Source organism: Stegastes partitus, unplaced genomic scaffold (genome assembly GCF_000690725.1).
Source record: "Stegastes partitus isolate 25-593 unplaced genomic scaffold, Stegastes_partitus-1.0.2 Scaffold137, whole genome shotgun sequence".
Lineage (NCBI taxonomy): Eukaryota > Metazoa > Chordata > Actinopteri > Pomacentridae > Stegastes > Stegastes partitus.
In genome coordinates this window covers 697,455-720,365 of record NW_007577868.1, presented here as the reverse complement: position 1 = coordinate 720,365, position 22,911 = coordinate 697,455, and the positions used below count along the sequence as shown (strand labels likewise).

The 22,911-nt window shown below is 41.7% G+C and overlaps 1 protein-coding gene across 1 annotated transcript in view; it reads left to right on the top strand.

Annotated features, from left to right (window-relative positions):
* The window catches only part of nrcama (neuronal cell adhesion molecule a), a 39,525-nt gene extending 17,567 nt beyond the window's left edge, over positions 1-21,958 (top strand). Inside the window, exons 2-31 of the mRNA XM_008278911.1 lie at positions 628-814; positions 1,289-1,306; positions 1,626-1,731; positions 2,547-2,740; positions 2,886-3,008; positions 3,231-3,405; positions 6,326-6,433; positions 6,560-6,744; positions 7,202-7,333; positions 7,517-7,660; positions 7,830-7,941; positions 8,033-8,199; positions 8,951-9,098; positions 9,197-9,321; positions 10,453-10,482; positions 11,235-11,336; positions 11,572-11,769; positions 11,864-11,934; positions 12,158-12,383; positions 12,556-12,671; positions 14,164-14,371; positions 14,971-15,093; positions 15,319-15,495; positions 15,694-15,726; positions 16,359-16,424; positions 17,726-17,848; positions 17,975-18,130; positions 18,495-18,626; positions 19,776-19,854; positions 21,394-21,958. Coding sequence (XP_008277133.1) covers positions 721-814; positions 1,289-1,306; positions 1,626-1,731; positions 2,547-2,740; positions 2,886-3,008; positions 3,231-3,405; positions 6,326-6,433; positions 6,560-6,744; positions 7,202-7,333; positions 7,517-7,660; positions 7,830-7,941; positions 8,033-8,199; positions 8,951-9,098; positions 9,197-9,321; positions 10,453-10,482; positions 11,235-11,336; positions 11,572-11,769; positions 11,864-11,934; positions 12,158-12,383; positions 12,556-12,671; positions 14,164-14,371; positions 14,971-15,093; positions 15,319-15,495; positions 15,694-15,726; positions 16,359-16,424; positions 17,726-17,848; positions 17,975-18,130; positions 18,495-18,626; positions 19,776-19,854; positions 21,394-21,628 — 3,906 coding nt within the window. The 5' untranslated portion in view covers positions 628-720 and the 3' untranslated portion in view covers positions 21,629-21,958. The remainder of the gene's footprint in view (positions 1-627; positions 815-1,288; positions 1,307-1,625; positions 1,732-2,546; positions 2,741-2,885; positions 3,009-3,230; positions 3,406-6,325; positions 6,434-6,559; positions 6,745-7,201; positions 7,334-7,516; positions 7,661-7,829; positions 7,942-8,032; positions 8,200-8,950; positions 9,099-9,196; positions 9,322-10,452; positions 10,483-11,234; positions 11,337-11,571; positions 11,770-11,863; positions 11,935-12,157; positions 12,384-12,555; positions 12,672-14,163; positions 14,372-14,970; positions 15,094-15,318; positions 15,496-15,693; positions 15,727-16,358; positions 16,425-17,725; positions 17,849-17,974; positions 18,131-18,494; positions 18,627-19,775; positions 19,855-21,393) is intronic.
* Positions 21,959-22,911: the final 953 nt, after the last annotated feature.

Here is a 22,911-nt window from a genome sequence, read left to right as displayed (position 1 = left end):
ATGGTTGTTGGTGCCAGACGGGCAAGTCTGACGACTTCAGAAACTGCTGATTTACTGGGATTTTCACGTACAAGCGTCTCTAGGGTTTAAAGAGAATGGTCCAAAATAGAGAGAACATCCAGTGAGCGACAGTTGTCTGGGAGAAAATTCCTTGTGGACGCCAGAGGTCAGAGGAGAATGGTCAGGGGGATTCAAGATGAGAGAAAGGCAGCAGTAGCTAGATTGGAAAAACGTTGCCGGATCTGATGAGTCTCAATTTCTGCTGCGACATTCAGATGGTAGGGTCAGAACTTGGCGTAAACAACATGAATGCATAGATCCATCCTGTTTTGTATCAGTGATACTGGTGGATGATATTTTCTTGGCACACTTTGGGACCCCTTAGTACCAACAGATCACCGCTTAAACTCAACAGAGAATTGTTAGTGGATAGTAGTGGTAGTAGTTGAGTACTGTTGCGGCTCATGTCCATCCCTTTACAACCACGGTGACCCATCTTTTGATGGCTCCTAAGTTTTAAATTGGATTCTTGAACATGTTCTTTAATAACTTTCGCTAGATCTCAACTGAATATAGAGCATGTTTGGGATGTGGTGGAATGATGTTTTCTCCTCCTCCTCTGTCTAGTGTGGATTCAGACGTCTTCACCCTGTTGACCGCCCTGACTCTGCCGTTGGACCTGGGGAAAAGGTTTTCATCGTGACACCGACACGCCCGAACATGGACAGGAACAGGAAGTGGGTGCCAGGCTTCGAAGCTGTGCTATTGATACTCCTGAGTCACACGACTGTAGCGCTCGAAGTGCCTCTTGATCGTAAGTATTCGTCAGTGTTACATTTACAGGCACTGTGAATCCAGGACATGATGGTTTACTTGTGTGAATTGAGGAAATGTTTCATGCTGACGTAGCTCTTTCCCACTTTGGGGTACAATGAACCTGAAACTGCAGTAACTGACTGTACTGGGAAGACTGGGGGTTTCTTTCTTTCAGCTCTGCATGTTTTAGCATGTGGTTTTCATAGAATGTAATTATATTTTGAAGGAACTCTTTAGTTATCCCACATCATGAGTGAAATTTGAAAATCTTCAACTACTTTTCTTGCATTTGTTGCACCTGCATCACAAAACACCGAAAAACGTGATAAAGCTGATAGAGCAGGTTCAATAAAATGCTTTAAAGTACCTGAATGTACAACTGTTTCACCTGTTGTTTACTCCTTTGCAAAAACTAACACCTTTTCCTCAATATTCTATTACTGTGGTTCGGCATGTCATGTTGGACAAAAAGCTAAAGTACTGGACGGATGTAAGTTGGCCCAAAGTGTGGAGTTTTTGCTCTTGAAAATTCTCTTTTGTGTGGTTTTAAGCAGCAATGTGCATGCAGTTATTTCAGCACTGTAATTGTGTGAAAAGACCTGCTTGGCTTAGTAGATGTCGGGATGGTAAGTGGAGTCGAGAAAGCTGCTGTGTCTTTGTTTGCAGTGAGTGTTTCGGCTCCGCATGACTTAAAAGTTTGGCTTAATGTAAATGCTTGTTGCATGTTGCCTGCGTATCCTCTGTTTGCAAAGTCTTATCCAGTGTGTCAAGTTTGTCAGTGTGTGTGAGCTATGCCTCTGTTTCTCCAGTGCCCCAGCCCCCGACTATAACACTGCAGTCTCCGAAAGATTACATCTTTGATCCGCGGGAGAACATCGTCATCCACTGTGAGGCCAAGGGGAAGCCTCAACCCAGGTGAGAGAACTACTCCGAAACGCCTAATAAATGATTTACAATCAGCGTGTTATGGTTCAATTATAGCTCTGCTTCTGGGGGCGACTTAACCTGGAGCAGAGCGGAAATATGAGTCACCCTGGCAACTGTTGTCTTGGAGACTCGGGAGCTTGAGAAACACACCTGGAAGAGTACATTTACCACCAGGATCTGAATGAAATGAGAATTGGCCAAACTCCCAGTGAAGTCTAAATGTTATGTATATTTAATGTATATTTAGATGATTTAACCCTCATACGTCCAGGAGAACATTTTGTCCTCTTCATTTTTGATGTTTATCTCATTTTGCTGTGCATTTGGCATTAAATGTGGGAAAAGTGCACATTTTGGGGGGAATTTTGACCTCCTTTTAACAACCATAATACATTAGAAATACACTGTGTATGCAAAATTGTCCTTCTTTAAGCAAAAATGTCCCCATTGGAACCCATTATAACTGCTGTTTTTGATCCCTCTGCCATCATATCATGAAATCATGCATTCTGTTATTAGGCTTTTTTTTTTTTTTTGACAAAACTGGCATTTAAAGGGTTAAAATGAATGTTTGGAAACTATGATTAGGACTGATGTTGATCAAAAGATAAGTCATTGAAAGCAAAAACTATGAATATATTCTGTTTTTCTGGCATTGTTTTTGACATTTTTGTCTTCAAGGACCTCAGTGTAAATTTTTTAAAATTGGCGCTTCAGGATCAAACAAATGGGTTAAACTGCATCCTTTACCGTTTTGTTATTTATCACTTGGAAAATAAATCTGTTGCTCTTGTCGATTCCAGCTTTTCATGGACGAGAAATGGGAGCCACTTTGATGTAGAGAAAGACTCCAAAGTCCTAATGAAGCCCGGTTCAGGAACTCTGGTCATCGACATCAGCCAGGAGAAGGCTGAAGCCTACGAGGGAACGTACCAGTGTACAGCTCACAATGAGCACGGCACCGCTGTGTCCAACAACATCGTCATCCGACAGTCCAGTAAGACATTTAACTCTGATCTATTCCATTATATCCAAATGTAGGTTAAAATACATTGTAGGGGCTCCGATTGCTACTTAGTACAGTAAAAATATGAATGATATTATCCTCTCAGCGTGTTTTATGTGGCGTTTGCGACTCACAGGGTCCCCCTTATGGTCGAAGGAGAGAAATGAGGCCATCGTGGTGCAGATGGGGGTCTCCCTGGTGCTGCATTGCCGACCCCCTGCTGGGTTACCTCCTCCTGTCATCTTCTGGATGGATAACAGTGAGTCATGTGCATGTATACGTAGCTGCACGCATGCAAGGACATAAGAAAGTCACAAACAGCTGCAGTCAGTCACTACATGCATTAGTGAACCCTTTTCATCCATTTATTAAAAGAACCGCTGAAATTATGCATCGACCCTGTGGAAAAGTAAAAGTCTTTTTCTTGTAAGACCGAATCAAACGAGCTATTTACGCTGATCGATTATTCCCTGTGTTTCAGATTTCCAGCGGCTGCCCTTGGATAAACGAGTGTCCCAGGTCCTGAATGGAGACTTGTACTTTTCCAATGTTCTCCCAGAAGACACCAGGAGCGACTACATTTGCTACGCTCGCTTCCCGCATACGCAGACCATCCAGCAGAAACAGCCCATCTCAGTCAATGTGCTGGACAGTAAGTGGAGACACAGAAGGAGAAATAAGCAACTGATGTCACCGAATAGAAACTCAAACAGTCCATTTATCTCACTGTTTTTATTATCCAGTCACTTAGTTCACATTTAGAGATGCTTTCTCCATGTTGTAGATGATGTTTTACTCCTCAGTTTTATTTCCTTATGATGCTCTTGCAAAACTGTCAGAGCTGTAGATGAATTTTAGTTGCTAATCTTCCTGTATTCTACCTTTTCCTGGGCTTTGATTTGATTTTGCAATGGCCATAGTTCACTATCACAATGATGGAACTGCACAGTAGGGCTGCAACGAATTGTTGTTTTCATTGTTGATTGTTTGTTTATTGTTTAATGAATTTGGTCTATAAAACGTCAGATGAAGTCCTCAAATTAAGAGTCTGAAATTTAAAGAATTTTGATTGTTATTCTTGAAAAATTTCTCAAACAGATGAATCAATTATCAGAATCAGTTGACTGCTAATTGATTAATCATTGCAGCTCTACTGCACAGTACATAAGAGTGCCCGCAATCTGTCAACATCAGTCTGTGATTTAAATGCATTTTCTCGAGCTAATGCATCGGTTAATGCACAGTGGAAAGGTCATTCTAACGAAAAACGTTTATTTCCTAGTTTTGCATGCTTATGGTTTTCTGTTATATTACAGTGGAAACAATGAATGCGACTGTGGCTGCTTTATACAATTTCACTGATTTCTATAGTGGTGAGTGATGCTGGCTTATTCCCCATTCAGCCCCTCCAGTGTGAACCCAGCCCTGATTTTACTCCCCGACATAATCATGTCCGACATACGCCTTTAACTTAATCCTCTCCTCTAATTATATTAATATCTTCCCGAGGTTTCTCCCGTTTCATCCATATGCACGTCGAAGGTCTCGGGATAAACGGTGCCAAACAAACCCACAATTTTGATCAATATAAACGCAATAATGCATGATGCAGTATTTAGTACATGGCAAAAATCAACCGTTAACTGTGGCTGATATATAACAGCCTAATGTGGTCGAAGAAGCCTCAAAGCGTCTATGACATTAAATATCAGCTAACTGCAACTCACTTGGAATGATAAAACTTGATATCATTCTCCACAATGGCCTCGAATGAATACGCCTCATTATCCTAATAGGGTGTTACTCGTCTTCCACCTTGTGAAATGTTATTTTCTGACCTTTTCGGCGAAGTAATAAGGAAACCTAAATGGTTTCGTGAGGAACTTCTGAAGGATGTGCTGCACGTATGAGTGCGGCTGGCGGGCGGGGGGGTGTTCTCTGCAAAGAGCCCCAGTGTTGCCATAGCAACAAACAGACGGGTATCTCACTCAGGGAGATTCTTCGTGCTCCCTCGTTCTCTAAGATAATTCTCATACTGTGTGTAAAAAAAGAAAAAAAAAAAGACTTCCTTTAGCGTTGTGCTGGCTCATCACTCATTCATTTCCTGTCCCTTCTCTCACTTCAGCAAAACACTTCATCAGCAGTGTATAGTTGTGAACAAACGTTTAAAAATACATCTGTAAAGAGCATGTATAGAGGCAGTCTTTGAGTTTCTGTTGACTCCCGTAACTCTGAATTTTCATAATAGAATCTTTGCCACAGATGCATCATTGTCACTGTAGGTCTTCCAGAAATATGGCAAAATCTGCTGGACCAAAAGTATTCATACAGCAATTTGATTAAATGTCCCTTCACCTCAATGTGGTGCTTTTGTCGTCATCCACAAGCTTCTGGTTGTATCTTTGACCTCCTCTTGACAGAATAGATGTAGCTCAACTAAATGTATTGACTTTGACACAGTCCGGAGTCAGGGCTTTGGGGAGACCAGTCTAAAACCGTATTCCTAGCCTGATTTAGATATTTCTTTGCCACTTTTGATGTGTGTTTGGTTTCACTGTCTTGTTGCAACATCCAACTTTGTCCCAGACCCAAACTTGTGGTGAATGATTTGAGGTTTTTCTGAAGAATGTGGAGGTAAACCTCCTCTTCATTATTTCATTTACTTTGTGTAAAGCACCAGGTTAACTGGCACTTAAACAGCCTCAGAGAATAATACTGCCACCTCCATGCTTGAGGAAGTCAGTAGGTAGGTTTGGTGTTTTTGGACTTAAGGCCTCTACCTTCAAAATATGTCCCGTCATTATGGCCAAATGGCTCAATTTTTGTTTCATCTGACAACAGAAATTTCCTCCAAGGGACCTTTTTTTTGTCAGTGTGATCAACAGCAAACTTCAGCCTTTGGGGATAAGAACGGCTTCCTTCTTACAGCCTCTCAGCCCATGGTGATGTAAAACAGACTTGACTGACACTGACACCAGTGTACCAGCAGGTTCTAAGTCACTTCTGACCTGCCTTTTGCTGATTCCTGGTTGACTCCTGACCATCCTGACCAGTTGTCTCACATCAGGAGGTGGTGATAGTTTGCGTTTTCTTCCCGACTATGGCAGTGACACAACAGTGCCATTGTTTTCACAGATTTGTGGATCAATAGCTGCTTTTAAATTGCTCCAAATGACGATCCCGACTTGTTCAAATCAATGATTTGCTTTTTCATATCTGTGCTGAGCTCCTCAGACTTTATTAGACCTATTATAAATCTACAAAAGAACCAAAATGCATCATTGCTTTTTGTGACAAAGACATGTTTCAATGACTCCATCATAGAAAATGAAGAGTTACTGGAGTTATTGGAAACTCAAGACTGCCATGCATGGTCTTTACATCAGCATGTGAACTTTTGTTCACAATTGTATATTTGACTGTACTGTACCTTTGTCCTTCACTAGAATGTAAATACCCCCCTGAGGTTACAGTTTCCCTTCCTAATATGCTCTTTTGTGAACTTTGTGGGAGCAACATCCGTCAGGTCCAATGTTTTGGTCTGGTGCTGATTTGTGTCTTCGTGTCTTCAGACAGCCCAGAGGGGGAGCGTCGCCCTGGTTTTATGCTGCCTCTTGGCACCACCAGCACCAAGATGGTTCTGAAAGGAGAGACTCTGGAGCTAGAATGCGTCGCTGAGGGCTTGTAAGTTGGCACGAGCTGCAACTAGCTTCATGATTTGTCTCATTTTAAAGGTCTGTGTTTACTCTATTAAATGTTACAAAAACAAGAAACAATGGCTCGAAACTCAAACAATGGTTTCTTTGGTAGGCCCACTCCGGATATCTCTTGGCAGAAGGATGGAGGAGAGTTGCCAAGCAGCAGAACGTCTTTCCACAACTTCAAGAAAACGCTGAAGATTTCCGACGTGATTGAAGAGGACGGTGGCGATTACCGCTGCACGGCCACAAACAACCTGGGAACCGCGCACCACATCATCAAGGTCAATGTCAAAGGTAGTGTCAGTTTTGTTATTATAAGTAAATAAGCCTACAAACCATGTATCACTTGAACTGGGCTGTTTTGGTTTCTTAGACCTTCAACCACAATTTGTAAATCTGTTCTTTGGGAATTATGTCTTGTGAAAAGTCATTTGGCTGACAAAATACCCAAAAATGTTAAAAATGGCAATCACAATTTCCAAACAGTCCAAATTCCAAAGATATTGGGTTCACTGTCACATAAAAGCCAAGACAAAATTATCAAAATCGTTTCTTTTTCTGTTGGTTGACTTTTTGTTCCAAAACTAAGGGAAAATAAAGAAATTACATGTGAAAGTTAAAATATTTCACAGGCCAGCTTAACTGACGCATTTTCATTTTCTCATGCAACCATTCCTTCACCTATAGTTGTATTTATTTTTTTGGTAATTTTCATCTCAGAAATCTCTTTATTCTTGTTCACGATCCTCAGCTGCTCCTTTCTGGGTCAGCGCTCCCAGGAACCTGATCCTCGCTCCGAATGAAACCGGCATCTTGACATGTCGAGTCAGTGGAGTACCCAAACCAAAGATCAGCTGGTTTGTCAATGGAGTTCCCATAGAGAGTGAGTACAATGAGACCAATGTTTTCAACAACTGAATGTACATGTATGCATACTTCTAAATGAAGAACGCAAACACTGTTTCCCAACTGGGCTGAACTGCTGATTCCAGTATTGTTGAACTACAGGAGAGTGATATGTGGAGATTATTTTTTACAGTGTATTCTGTTGTTGATACTGTTCTAGATGCTCCAGAGGACCACAGTCGCAAAGTGGACGACGACACTGTGATTCTCAGCAACGTTCCATCAGGGTCCAGCGCTGTCTACCAATGTAACGCGTCCAATGAGTTTGGCTACCTGATGGCTAACGCTTTTGTCAGCGTTCTTGGTGAGTTAAAGCGGATTCTTATTGTAGGAAATTAATAGCTAACCAAGCATCAGTTCAAGGTTTTATTTTATTCTAAAAATCTAGCAGCACAATTGGGAAATATAGGCCTGTGTGTGATGGGGGAAATACACCAAGTGGTAATTTAAATGTTTGTTTTTTTGCCCAACAGCTGAACCTCCAAGGGTTCTCACGCCACCCAACAGAGTGTACCAGGTCATCAGCAACAACCCTGCATTACTTCACTGTGCCTCCTTTGGCTCACCAATACCAACCATCACATGGTAACACCTCACGCTGCATTTTAAATTAAAATGTTAAATTCTTTCCGAGCTTAAAGAATTACACTAAAACTGTCTTGTTATTTGTATGCAGGTTCAAAGACAGTCAGATCAGCATTAAGGATGGTGATCCATATGTGATCCATGAGAACGGTACACTGGAAATCAATGTGGCCCAACCACTGAATAGCGGAAAGTACACCTGCATTGCCACCAACAACCTGGGGATCAAGGAGAACCACGTCTACCTGGAGGTTAAAGGTTAGTATGGGCTAATCACAATTACAACTATACTGAAGTGGGTTAACTCTTATTCCTGAGCCACACACCCCAACCCACCAGTACATGGTCGTCACAGAATCTTTTCAGACTGCTTTGGCCTGTCATCCAAAGATTTAACTGTTGCTTTTTTTTCTTTTTTTTTTTTCTGCCTGATGCATGTGGTCCTCAGCAAAACTAGACAATAAAAAGTTTTGCTGATCTGCCAGCATCATTACAAAAATGGCACCTTTCACTACAAGCTCATTGTTGAGGATATATCTGAACTTTGTGAACCCCAGAACCCGCCAGTCGGTTTGAAAGGCATGTTATTGCAACCAAAATATAAAGTAAAAAAAAAAAACAATAGACAAAATGAGACTTAAAATGCCTGGATTTTTCAAACATTCTTATTTAGTAAATCATGTAAATCATTTTATTTTACATGTTTTATTTTAAAATTTGCCCAAGGAAACCATTTTTATGAACTAAATTCGGTAAAATAAAGATCCAGGAACTGAAAACCCGACAAACTCAGACTATTCAGCTGAACTGCAGACTGTGTATACACAAAGGCAACAAATAAAAATGTAAGTTGTAAAATATCTATAGTATGTGGAGTCATTTTTCCAGTATTATTACCTGTGGACACAAATAAATAAAGAAATTCTACTTTTTTTTTCACGTGTTTTCAGCTATTATGCCATCAAGCTGTATTTTTTCTCATTATCAGCTCTTCTTTTCTGTCTTGCAGAGCCCACTCGTATCCTGAAGCAGCCGGAGTACAAGGTGGTGCAGAGAGGAATGAGCGCCGTGTTCGAGTGTAAAGTCAAACACGACCCTTCTCTCGTTCCCACCATGACCTGGCTCAAAGACAAAGGAGAGCTGCCAGACGATGAGAGGTACCCAAGACCCTGAGATACTTTCAGCCAGATTCCGGTATTAAACCTTCACTCTGATGTGATTTAGTCAAAATCATGTTGCTCGGCTCTGCTCGCAGGTTTGAAGTGGACACCGACAGTCTGCTGATCAAAGACGTGACCGATGAGGATGAAGGCACTTACACCTGCATCATGAACACCACCCTGGATCAGGACTCAGCTAGCGCCATGCTGACCGTTGTTGGTGCGTTCACACCTTAATGCATTAAAAATCTTAGCTTTGTTTCCAGTGTCAAAATTGCACAAAGGGATTCCTGGATCTACTTTTTTATGGATTTATGTGACTGTATTACCAAATCCCTTTCGCTTCTATTGTTCAGATTACAATCCCTGTTCTAAGAGACGTGCTATGAAGCAAGTTTGACATAGCCAAGCTTTCTTTGAATTAGCTGGATCAACAAACGCTAAAACCCCAATCAGATAAGGGGCGGTTATCACTTTTCTTTTTAAACCCAGATTTTCGTCATCAGGCCCTGTACGCAGTCCCATAAAAACTACATCATTTTGGCTCTTTTTACTCACAAAATAGGCCGATAGCCCATGTCGCCTGCTTCAGTCTATTGAAATGGGTTGTTATAATGGAGAGCTATGAGGAATATGAAAATGTATTACGGTGAAAAGCCTCTTACCGCAAAAGATCCGAGAGAGGAATGCTGGTAGAAAACCTTTAGTCTTGCAAGTTAATACATTTAGGTTGGACACTGTTCCATAATGAGTACGTGGAAATCTCTTCAGTTTTTGGCCAAATCAAAGTGAAATTGATGGTATTGCATAAATATTCTGCTATAAATACCAACAGAGTAGTCGATTTTCCAATCTGTGTTCTATTAGCTGCAGCAGCAGTAGTGTAAAATGGACTTGGCAGCAAGTCAGGACTAAACATAGAAACATTAATGAATTTTCTGCATCACCAGCTACATGCATGTAAGATCCTGGGGCAATGTGACGCACGATGAATGTATGGCACAGCAGGCTGGCATATGACGTATTTCCTCAGCTGTGAATCCGTATCTCTGAGAGAATATGGTCAGGAAAAGAACTGATGAAAAAGTGATGCATCTTGCAGCCGACTAAAACTCTGAGCAGAGCCTCCTTCAGAGCTGGTTAGCTATGCAGAATAAGTTACCATGGTGATCTAGCAGGTTCAGTTGTAAAAGTCCAGCTTCAGGTACAACATGCTTTGCTAACCACTTAATCTCCCAAAAAGCCCTCAGCCTTCAGATGTATTCCTATAATCGCTGTGATTGGTTTCTAAAATGTCTGTCACTAACATCTAAACCTCTTCTTGCACTTTACTCTCGCTTCTCGCTATCAGAGGCAACTCCTACGCCGGCAATTGTCTACGGTAAACGAGCCCTGTCCACAGTGTAGCATGTTGTAGCATCCATCGTTTCCATTTTCCTCATTTTTTACGTTGATTCATCGTGTTATGTTACATTTTGTGCCATCTCTTATTTTAGTTTTTGATTAATGCTACAATTTTTAAAAAGTTTCTTTCGCCATTGATCACCAGTGTTTGGAACAAAGCAGCAGTATGGTGCGCCCACACAGGTGTTCCCACTTCACCTGCCTGATTAGAGCTCCTCAGGTAGGATGTGCAGGTGTGGATGGACTGCAATTGATTGACTTCTCCTTCAGCGGTCTAATCCACCAGCAGTGGAAGCACCTGTGTGGGTGTGCAAATGTTTGGTTTTGTGCACAAAATGATGCACCTTTTTAATGCAGCATAAGTTTTCTTCACAAAACACTTTTTGGAAACTTCCTCCAGAGTGTTATTGATTAAAGATATATTATAAAATGAACATTCAGAAGGCGTTTCTTTGTTCAGAAGGGTCATGTAGTGCTTTGTGTTGAAAAATTAAGGTGAATAAAGTTTATAAAATGCAAGCACAGGTTACATTCTCTTAAAGTTCTGGCAATAAGAGCCAAACTTCAGCTCAAAAGCCACCGTATGCATCCAGATAAACTACTTTACGCTTCATTTCCTGCATTCGCCACTTTCTTTAATTAGGGAAAAGTATGTCGGTGTTGAAATTTCTTCTTTAATGGGGGACTTTTAGTTTTTCTGTGGTCCTGAGCTCCTCCATGTGTTCGCAGAGAAACCTGACCAGCCGACTGACCTGGAACTGACTGACCAAACAGAGAGAACCGTTCAGCTCACCTGGACCCCAGGAGATGAACACAACAGTCCCACAGAGAGTACGAAATGCTCAATGTCACCATCTGTTTTATTCAAACTACACTATATTTGTCCATTAAATCAAAACTGACCTCCCACTTTTAGAATTTGCAAAGTTAGAATCCTTAGAAGGTATTTGGGAGCATCAGCTGTGATGTTATCATGACCAGGGAAAAATGTCTTTTGTCATGATTCTTTGAACCCGTGTCCACTGTTGAAGAAGTTCTCAAACTGTGACTCTTTCATCTTCCCCAGAGTTTTTGATCCAGTATGAGGATCTGCTCCATGAGCCGGGAGTTTGGATCAACCTGACCGAAGTTTCTGGTACCAGCACGACGGCTCAGTTGCACCTCTCTCCGTACGTCTACTACGCTTTCAGAGTGCTGGCTCTGAATAGCGTTGGCTACAGCGATCCCAGCCAGCCCTCACGGCAGTACAGGACCAACCCTGCAGGTAACAAACATGGTCGCCTTCCAGAAAACTAATGTACTGTTCCAGTAATCATATTAAAATAGTCCGACTGATTGTACTGCTTTTGTTTTCCCAGCTCCTGATGAAAATCCATCAGGTGTTCATGGAGTAGGACTGGAGCCGGGCAACTTGGTCATCACCTGGACAGTAAGATGGCTTTGATTCTTGTTCGCTGTCAGCTGATTGTAAACCAAATGGTAACGTGGGGATAGAACATACCGATGCTCCAATGCTTTTATAGGACACACACGTTAGTATATGTATAAAAGTAGCGCTTAAAACAACTCATCATTCATTTAAAATGAAGACGTCAAAATGTTTTACTGCTGTTTTTTAGGGAGATAAATAATTCAAATGACTGTCTGTGCAGCCACTGACAGGATTCCAATCCAATGGGCCCGGTCTGGAGTACAAAGTGCAGTGGAGACAGAAGGACGTGGAGGAGAACTGGTCGTCAAAGAACGTGGCCAACGTTTCTCAGTTTATTGTGTCAGGAACCCCGACCTACGTGCCCTACGAGATTAAAGTTCAGGCTCTGAATGACTACGGCAACGGACCTGACCCTGAAGTAGTGACGGGGTACTCTGGAGAAGACTGTGAGTGGGTTTTTATGGAGAATCTGACCAGGTTTTTGTATCATGAATGTGGAAAATTATAAAGGAAGAAGAAGATAAATGCAAACTTTTTGATTCATCAGACAAAGTCATACGTCTGAGCTGATATTCTCTGATATTCAGTAACATTTTGGTGTCTCTCTTTGCTTGCCAGTGCCTTTGTCTGCTCCTGATAGTGTGCGAGTGATGGTTCACAACAGCACACTTGCAGAGGTTCACTGGGAGCCTGTAGCTTTCCCCTCAGTCCGAGGAAAACTACAGGCCTACAAGGTATTCATTGATAAATGTTTTTATATTCAGTTTTCTTGGTTGCTCGAACTAAACTGCTTTGCCTTGAAAGCATTCTGTAAGACTTTATTAAACCCTTGCATGCTTCCTTGTTTTATCTTTTTGCACCTACACACTAAATGTGAACACAAGAACCCAACAAGACTGCACATAACCCCAACAGACTTTTTTACAGAATGAGCAGAAGCACCAGCTATATATACCCAAAACCCTAAACGATTGGTTCACTCAATTATCCAATGGGGAGCTGACACACACACACAATGCCCGCCTCTCAGCACCTCCAGCACAGAAGTAAAAGTTCAAAGCATAAGACATTAACTGTAAATACTACGAACAACACGCCATCATTCAGTACCAGGGATAAAAATAGCAGAACTTTATTTCGCAGACTAAATGAAAGAATGAAGAGCAGATATAGAAACACTCAGTTTACTGTTGCAGCTCTGTGCTGGAAAAACACGCCCTTAGAGGTGAGGCGTCGATGTGTCTGCTCGTGATTGGATAAAGGTTTAGGGTGTGTGAGGGCATATAAAGGAAGTGTCCGCTCCAGTCTGTAAAAGCTTTGCTGAAGGCTGTGGTTGGCATGTGGTTGCTGGCTGGGTAAAAAGTTGCATTTATCAGCTGCTGAGTTTCCTGCAGAGTGTAGATTTGCTGCATCCATGTGGCTAAATTTCTTTTAGGATGTTTGCAGAAAAGCAAGATAACAAGCTGAAGCCAGATTGACCACAGTTACTCATGCCAGTTTCAAACAATGCAGCTTGCAAATACAATCCTCTCAGTGTAGCCTGGTCGCTGTCAGACCAAACAGCGCTGCAATCTACAAACCAAACCGAAATCCAGTGTTTCACCCAAAAGTCTCCCTCTTATTGCTGCTGCACCATGTTGTACAAAGTTACAGTGGATCGCATCTGCAATGCTTTCAAGTAAATATGTGCTTCCAAAAGCAATGAAAATTAAGCTAACATGTCTGAGCCAAGGTTTTAGCCTCATCAAGATCATTTGTTTTCATTTTTAAAATTAGAAAAAACAAAAAGTGAGTAAGAAAGGCCTGTCTAGAGAATGCTACACTGTCACCCAGTGAATACAGTTATGTTGCTTGTACATAATAATATTTAAAGTAAAAAAAAAAAAAACAGACGCCAATTTAAAAATTCCATGGAAATACAAATTGTCTTATGCTCTAAGAGCCGGTCATTTGCTGGTTTTCTGTTTGACACTTCCTTCTTGTGAACTGATGATGATGTGTTCCTCCTTCAGTTTGTATTTTGAGGTCATGCATATGCAACCTTTAAGCCAGGCTTGAAATAATCTTGTAATATTGGCCTGAAGTTGGTATTTTCAAGCTTTTCTGAGCTATCTTTTAAAAATGCCTCTGAGCTGAATTGTCTATATCAGTCGAGGAAAAGAGAAAAAAAAGGTTAAACTGCAGCATGTCAGTCTAAACATTCCCTCTTGGTGTGTTTCCTAAAAGGTGTACTACCATCGGGAGCGTGGCTTACAAGAGACAGAAAAGGAGACAAAGGAGGAGGACCAGGTTTTAACTTTCAGCGGGAACCGTAGCGAGGGACGTCTGCCAGGCCTCCAGCCTTACAGCGTCTACAGCCTCTTCGTCAAGGTCCTTAACAGCAAAGGAGAAGGGCCTCCCAGCCCCAGCAAGACTTTTGAGACACCTGAGGGAGGTGTGTATGGCTGTGGTTTTGATGTGGGTCTTGAACATCATGCATATAGAAAACTGGTGATTCTTGCAATAAAACTGGATTTAAAAAAAAAAAAAATATATATATATTACTAAACAAAGAGGTGGAGAAGCATCTTTCTCACACACAACCAAAAATCATAATACCTGGCAACTATACTAGGAGTGTTTAACACCAATATTATGTTTTCGAGGTTTTTTCCTTTTAATGTCTTGTATAGCTGCTTTTCTGTGCAAGTGAAAGGTCTAAAACACCAAACGTTAATGCAAACATGTATTTTCCCTCCAAAATACTGGTCCTTACCTGCCTGTGACTCTTCATCTGACATATGGGCATTTCTTACATGATATATTTATGTCACCATGTAACACATGGAATTTCAGATAGAAGGTGGGAAGGTATGTTGCAGATTGAGAAAAATGTGTTTGGAACTTTAATGCAACATGTTGTAGTAGGAAGCCCTAATCATACAGGTCCATATACTACGACTCCACAGCCACTTATGTGATATTGGATTCTGAACCCCATGAATGGTCCTTGAACCCAACAGACCCTGACAATGATTCTGGTTTTCTTTTCAGTCCCAGGGCTTCCTTCTTTTCTGAACGTGGTCAACCGTGGTTTGGACTTTCTCACTCTGGAGTGGGGCCCACCGAAGAACAACAATGGCCGCCTCGCTGGATACACGCTCAAATACCAACCAGGTAGCTGTAGATGGTGTCGTGGAAAATTGCTGTAATTCCATGTAAAGTGGAGAATAGAGTTTGTCCAGCCCACAATGGGACTACCTGTGTATTGTACTAGAAATATACCACGTTTGTGCAATTCAAAAGTTATGTTGCACATTCTTAAATCCAATCCTGTTGCCTTCTGCTTTCATCCTATCTTTTCTTTTTTCATCACGGACTGCTTTTTTTCTGTCTCTGCAGTCAACTACACTAGTGAACTGGGACCAGAAAAGGTCATGACCTTTTTGGCCAATGAGACCACCATCACCCTGGGCAACCTGAACGCCAGCATGCTCTACAAGTTTTACCTAAGCGCCAGAACAATCAAGGGCCCTGGCCCCATCATCACAGAAGAGGCCTCCACGGTCGTGGACACAAGTGAGTCCTATGCACACAAACTCACGGGTTTGGCAGCAAATTAAAGGCACAATAAAAAGAAAAGGTCAAAGTCTTAAATCAACAGCCTCTAATAAGAGGATCACAAGATGTCTATAAAAATACAACCTCGAGGAGGATCTATTGCATTCCTCACGCAAGATCTCACACCTCCTCTTTCTCTTTCTCTTCTCTCTGAAGCTCGTACTCAGCCCACTGTAGAGACGGGCAAAGGTAACCCAAGTTTGCCACTGGAAGTATCTGCATGCTCAGATAATAGAAACCAAAACAACCTTAGCATAGACATTATAATCGTCTTACCTCCCTCTGCATGTTACTAAGTTTGCCCAATGTGACTAAACAGGATTTCAGTGTAACAGACTTCCATGGCATCTACAAGCAACCATGCTTGTGTCCTATTCTTCAAGAATAGGCTGCTATTTATGGTAACACTGTGTAAAATCTAGGAATTTTCAGCATTAAAATGAGCCGCGCTTGCAGCCTTTTCCCCTTTTTTTTTTGCATTTGCCTTCTGCAAATGAAAACCATTAAACCCTCTTGCATGATGCTTATGAATGCATTGGTTCCATTATAGTGCTAACTGATTGTATTTAGCTGCTGATGCTCTAAACTGATGGATTTATTGTGCTTATAAACGAAGTAAAAATTCATTTGAAACCAACTGTGCATGCTGCAGTGTTGTGATTCAGAGCTACTTGTTTGGATCCAACGCTGAACCAGGTGTTTAACTCTGAATCTCAGGATTGAGAGGTGTTGCAACATGTTTTTATCTCTGCGTGCCAGTACTGTGTTGTCGTCTGTTGTGGTGTGTATGTGTTGTCTCACTTTTTTCCGTGTTCTTTCAGGCCCCACAGAGCCCCCTCACCCAACTTCCCCCATCACTCAGTCTCTGCATTCCCCGTTTCACAAGGGTACAAGCACTCCCCATGTCCCTCACTACCCTCCCCAAATATCTACCGCTAAACAGAGTGCTGCAAAGATGGTCCACCTCAGCTCATGTTTCAATCTGAAAACGGCAAAACAGAGAGAAATCTCATTACACGGATGAGATATCGTGATAACAATGAACTCTATCCATATGGATTTATTTTCGCTTTTTTAATAGAAACCTAAAAGTTCAGACAATCTTGAGTTCCGTTTCATTTCTCCCACTTGATTCTTGCTTCAACACAATCAACTGAGGTGGACATTTTTGTAGCAACCAAATGTTTTTAATGTTGTGGCAGAAGTTTCAAACTGGTTAAAAGGTTATTAGAAGGTCATTTTTGTTATTATTGACTTGACTTTGGCTGCTTAAGCAACAGTAATGTGTACATATTTGTTCTTCTATATCAAAGCTTTAACTGAACCAAACTGATTCCATGTCTATAGAGGCGATGCCACAAAATTACAGTGACCTACTTCAAGAAACAGGAAGCGACATGATTAAGATGTACAAACTTCTCCACAGATTATATGATTACACAGCCGGGCCTGTAATTCCCTTTTGGAACAAATAGGTGTGATTTAACCCTCTGAATCCCAAAACACAGCAGCAAGCATCGAAGGCACGCTATTTTTTTAAAAAAAACTCACCAAAATGACACCATTGATCAGAGAGAAACTGTAAAAACAGAACAAATCTTTGGGTTTTAAACTTCCCAGCAGTCTTTGAAGTACTCTTGCTATTCCATTGGAAAACTTAGAAAAACTGCTTGGGGTTTAGAGGGAACTCCTTCATTTTTTTCCCCACTGAAATGTTATTTCAACTTCATGCTGTAGAAGCATAGAATGAGCTTACAGAGAATGCACGGCAGGCTGCTTGAGTTAGCTTTTTAAAAAACTGATTAAATGAATCAGGTCAGCTGTATTTTATTTCGTTATAAAGCTGATATGTGAAATTATTGTGGTATTGTTTTGTTGAATTGTTTGTATTTGGAGAGTCCGGTGTGGCCGATGTACAGGATATCCTCTAGCAGAAACATTTTGGCAAATGAATGAGTTGGTTTCCAGACAGGATTGTTAAATTCTTTTATTAAATCAAAATGCAATGAAATGGGCTGAACACGATATATTACACATACTCGTAAATTGTCTGGATGCTGTTATGGACGTTAATATGGATAGTGATACTTTGGCTCCCTAGAAATTCCTGAAAACTTTAAAATTGGTGCCTCTTTTTTGTTCATATTATGAATAAAAACACATTTTCTTGTCTTTCCTGTTTGCTCAGTGCCTCCTGTAGGCCCTCCGTTTGGTACAGTTAACACGTCTGTATCAGAGGACGGTGCAGTGATCAGTTGGGAATACTTTGGACACCATAAGAATGTATATGTGGAATATATTGTAGAAAACAGTAAGGCCTCTCTTTGTCTTTCAAAACATCAGTGCATGCCTTAAATGTCTATCACTGAATCCTTCTCGACTTTTCTCAGCGGTTCCCTTGAATCTAACTCCTGTTCATCCACTGCACCAATTCTAGGTAAAGAGGACTGGAAAAAGGAGGCGGTAAATGGTTCACACTCGCATATGATAAAGGGTTTAAAGCCGGGGATGTCCTATAGGGTGCGTGTGGTAGCTAGAGATGCAGCTGACCCGACAGACCACCGCACAGACGAGGTGTTGGTTACGGTGCCAGGTGAGGCGGCATGCCTCAGAATAGATGGTCTTTGTTTGTTGTTGCCTGCTTCGTGTTTTTTGTCAGATTCATCAGCCGTCATCAGTCGGTCTACTGCATGTCATTTATAACCATCACTAATGGGCCCATTATTTTACTATTTTGGTCTTTTCTTTTTGCCGTTGTGTCTCCAGTGTCTACATAACTTTTGCATAATATCCCATTTTAAAATTCCATTACAGTTCCTGTGCTCATCTGTGTTGCTCAGCATGAAGAGAACAGTCCCACCGTTTTAGCAAACTCCAATTGAAATATGAAATTACAGATATGATTACTCTTCTCTGTTTATTTCTCCCCCTTCCCTCTTTTTTCCGTGGATGTCTAGCTGTACCCAGTCGGCAGGTAGACATCGCCACCCAGGGCTGGTTTATTGGACTCATGTGTGCCATCGCTCTCCTCATCCTGGTGCTCCTCATAGTGTGCTTCATCAAGAGAAACAAGGGAGGCAAATATCCAGGTAAAGCACACTTTGGCTGTATGCAATATGAGTTAAAGCTTACAGTCATGAACAAAGTTTCCACACACTTGTAAAGACCATGTGTATCATGGCAGTCTTGAGCGTTCCAGTGACTCCTATAACTTTATTTTCTATGATTGAATAATTTAATCACATAAATCTTTGTCACAGAAAACAAGATGCATTCTGGTTCTTTTATACATTTATTTTAGGTCGTCTGGAAAAACTAAATCTGCTGAGTGATAAATATACATACAGCTACTTTAATTTTCAGTTTTGGTGATGTGGACAGTTGTGTATCTAATTTTCTTAGTAGCATGGCCTCTTAACTCCTGGAGTATTACAATTGACTACAGCTGATGACTCCTCTAAGCCAATTAGAATGCAGCCCTTTTGATACACTCATCAGAACAACGATACAAGGGGAAAGTCTAAAGACCTCAGCAAAGATCTAAAAATCCAAATCACTGACTTGAACAAGTCATGAAGGTCGATCAGACCCCTTTGAAAGCAGCTACGAATGCCAAAATCAACCGTGCAAACAGTTGTTTGTGCATGGTACAGTTGTCACTGCCATGATCAGGGAAAAAAAGCACAAACTATCACCTGCTGCTGAGAGACAGTTGGTCAGGAAGGTCAAGAGTCAATCAAGAATCACCAAAAGCTGGTCTGCAATGCATTAGAAGCTGCTGGAACACAAGTCGTAGTGTGGTTCACATCTCCATGGGCTGAGAGGCTGCTGTGCAAGAAGAAAACACTTGCTGTAGAAGCAGCACCTGGACATGGACTATTCCTTCTGGAGGAAATTTCTGTGGACAGATGAAACAAAAATTGAGCCATTTTGCCAAAATGACCAGAAATGTTTAGAGGAGAGAAAGAGAGGCCTTTAACCCCAAGAACACCCAACCCGCTGTCAAGCATGGGGGTGGCAGTATTATGCTCTGGGGTTGTTTTGCTGCCAGGGGAACTGGTGCTTAAGAAGAATATTATTTTTTTTTTTTTTTTTAAATCTCAGAAGACTCATCGGAGTCACTGGAAAATCAAGACTATGATATACATGATGTCAACAGGTGTATGTAAACTATTGTTCACAACTGTATTGAAGTGAATGGGTTGAAATGTTAAAACAAATCACTGTTTGATTAACAGTCAAAGAGAAAGAAGATGCTCACCAAGACCCAGAGATCCAGCCCATGAAGGAGGATGATGGGACATTTGGAGAGTACAGGTGAGCCAGAACAGTTTGGCGTCAGGCAAAGACAGAGATTTTTCTTACATCATTCATTGTGTCCTGACTTGGCTGTTTGTATGTAGAGCATTTTACCAGGTTGCAGAGACACTCCCACCTCCAGACTCCATTACCAAACACACAACTGAGGCAAGGCAAAGTCCAAACTACTGTGTGATTCTTAAAATGACCGACTCACCGCCACATCGGCCATCTAATCAACAACAGCTTTCTGTAATGCAAAATATGTGGATTATCTCATCTTTGGCCAAGATGGTTGTATACTAACTATACAAATGGGAAAAACCACATTGATAGTTTTAGTTTTTCCATCGCTTTCATCTTTCTTTTAGAAGTATATAATATTCTAGAAATATTATGCCTGAATCAAGGACTTCTCATGAATTTAGAATTCTAAATCATTTAGCTGCAGTCCTGTAATTTTATTAGCTGTTAATGTGGATGTCGTGCTTTAAATGTTTCCATGCGCATGCTTTGTCTTGCAAAACTGATTTCATTGTCTGTGTCTGAAAAAAAAAACACATGAAAAAGTAAACTCATGAATTGCTTTTCATGTGTCCCTCCATGTTTTTTTTTTCTGTTTTGGGGGTTTTAGGTCAATGGAGAGGTAAGACGAGATGCGGTTAAAACCAGCATGCAACTCACGCAACCTGTAAAATGTCTTTAAGCTGTTTCTAACTCAAGTGAAAGTAAAGTCAAGAACAAACAGGTCGACTATGCCATCGTAGTCATTTCTGTGATATAGTCAACACCGCAAATGCAGTTATTGCATTAACATGGAGATTTAGCATTTCATTATTGTGGCTTTTTCTTACTCTAGCTTCCTTTATTTAGTTATTTTTGCTTAATAAATGTGTTTAATTTCACTATTTTAAACACACTGAGCTTGAAAACAGTTAAATCAGTATGATCCTAAATTCAGAGCTTGCGTAGTGTAAAGTAGAAAAAGGTGTTTTTGGTAAAATGGAGCATAAAAACAGGATATAAATGGAAACAATGACTTCATCGTTGGAAATATAATTGCATTTTTGATTAATGCATGGAAGCATATTGACTGGAATCCTTTCAGAAATTGCATTCTAATGTAGGTAAAGGACTGAACAGCACGCATTTGCAAAATCCTCCGTAGCATTGCACCCAGGCTTAAACCCCTCCAGCACTAACACTATAGATGATAGTCTATATGTAGCTGAGCTCCTCCACTGTACAAGTATGGTCCCGTGAAGTAGACTCTGTTTTTATGCATCATGAGAACCCTTCAGGGAAATGGAAAAAGTGACGACTCGTGTATGTGTTTTGAAGTGCACTTGAACTAGAATAACGTTCATACAAAAGACAACAGAAGGCCATGCTGCCACGACATTGTCAGGATGTACTTGTGCAGTGGAAAAGCCAAGACTGCTAATGTGACAAATGCTTGACGAGCCTGTCCTCGATGGGGGGGCGGCCAAGTTCTGCAACCTGCATGAACTATTCCTCCGTGACCTTCCTTTAAAACGTCTTTCCACTCTTCTGCAGTGACACAGAGGACCACAAGCCGCTGAAGGGCAGCCGGACGCCGTCCAACGGGACGGTGCGCCGCGACGAGAGCGACGACAGCCTGGTGGACTACGGGGAGGGCGGGGACGGACAGTTCAACGAGGACGGCTCCTTCATCGGCCAGTACAGCGGCAAGAAAGAGAAAGACACGCACGAAGGCAACGAGAGCTCGGAGGCCCCGTCGCCCGTCAACGCCATGAACTCGTTCGTCTAACGAAGGGCCGACAGCCCGGCGGCAACTGTTGCTACGGCCTGCATCCTCGTCACCCTGGCAAATGTGACCATGGAGACCGCCTCTGTGGTGACAGTTGCTAAGGTGACAGTCGTTTTGTGGACGCCTACTTTTACCCCCGTTGGTGGCTGTCGCTCTGGTGGCCATGGCTACCCGTCACCAAGACTGCTGACACGTCCTCATCCCCACATCCCCGCCAGCCCCCCGAAGTCACACTGTGACCTCCCAATGAACACACACTCAACAAGACTGACACTACATCCCCCCCCCCTCCCTCCTCCCAATGAAAGCTGAAAGAAGGTGTGAAACAAGGGATGCGACGAGTTAAAGGAGAGAGCAAGCAATATAGAAAAGCAGGAGGAATGTACCAGAGAAGGGTTTTACCACTCAGACTGTGCACGAGTGTGTCCAAGTGTGTGTTAGTGCCATTCGATCTCCTTTTTGCAAAACATCCTGAATATCCAAATATATATATTTTATCAAAGTACGGGACACGACCCCAAGGCAGGCGGATACACATCCCGATCATAAACATCTGCATGGAGTAAATCATGATAGCATCTTACCACCCTCGTGTCAGTTGTTGCAGAGGTGTTGAAACTGTATATGGTGCACGCCTACAAGCAGCTGCCTTTTTGTTTTCTTTTTTTTTCTTCTCTCAGTCAGAAAGTGTTAAATGGCGTTTGATATATAGAGGAAAAAATGGCAGCGGTGTCACTGCTGTGAAATGTGTGACTCAAAGTAGAAGCTAGCTTTTGTTTTTTTTTGTTTTTTTTTTCGAGACAGACGGACTGTTTGTACATATGTAATAGAATAAGAAGAAAGCTATATTTCAAGGTCAGGTATGTCCATTTGTAGTCATTGGAAAACCTGGCAAGAAAATGCATTGAACTCAGCGTTCGGTCACTCCTTATCACACCAACCAGCCAGCCAGCCAGAACTCCCACACTTAACTCCAGTCGGCCTGATTTTTAGCCTCATGTTTTCTCAAGCTTGTTTTTTTTTTTTTTTTCCCTCCGCTTTCTTTCCCAATCTGTTTCTTTCCACCGAGCCTATGCTTTCTGTTCCCGAAGCTGATTGATCCGGTGTCATCGTCAAGTGCTTCCACCCCGAGTCGTGGCCGCTGTGTCAGAGCTAACAGCATTTCCGATAGCATTTTTCTCCTGTTTCTGCCGCACGCGCCGGCAGAAAAAAAAAAATCTGTTACACGTAGAGGTTCACTGAAAGTACACTCTGTAGTTTCTGGATATTTTAGATGTTGATGA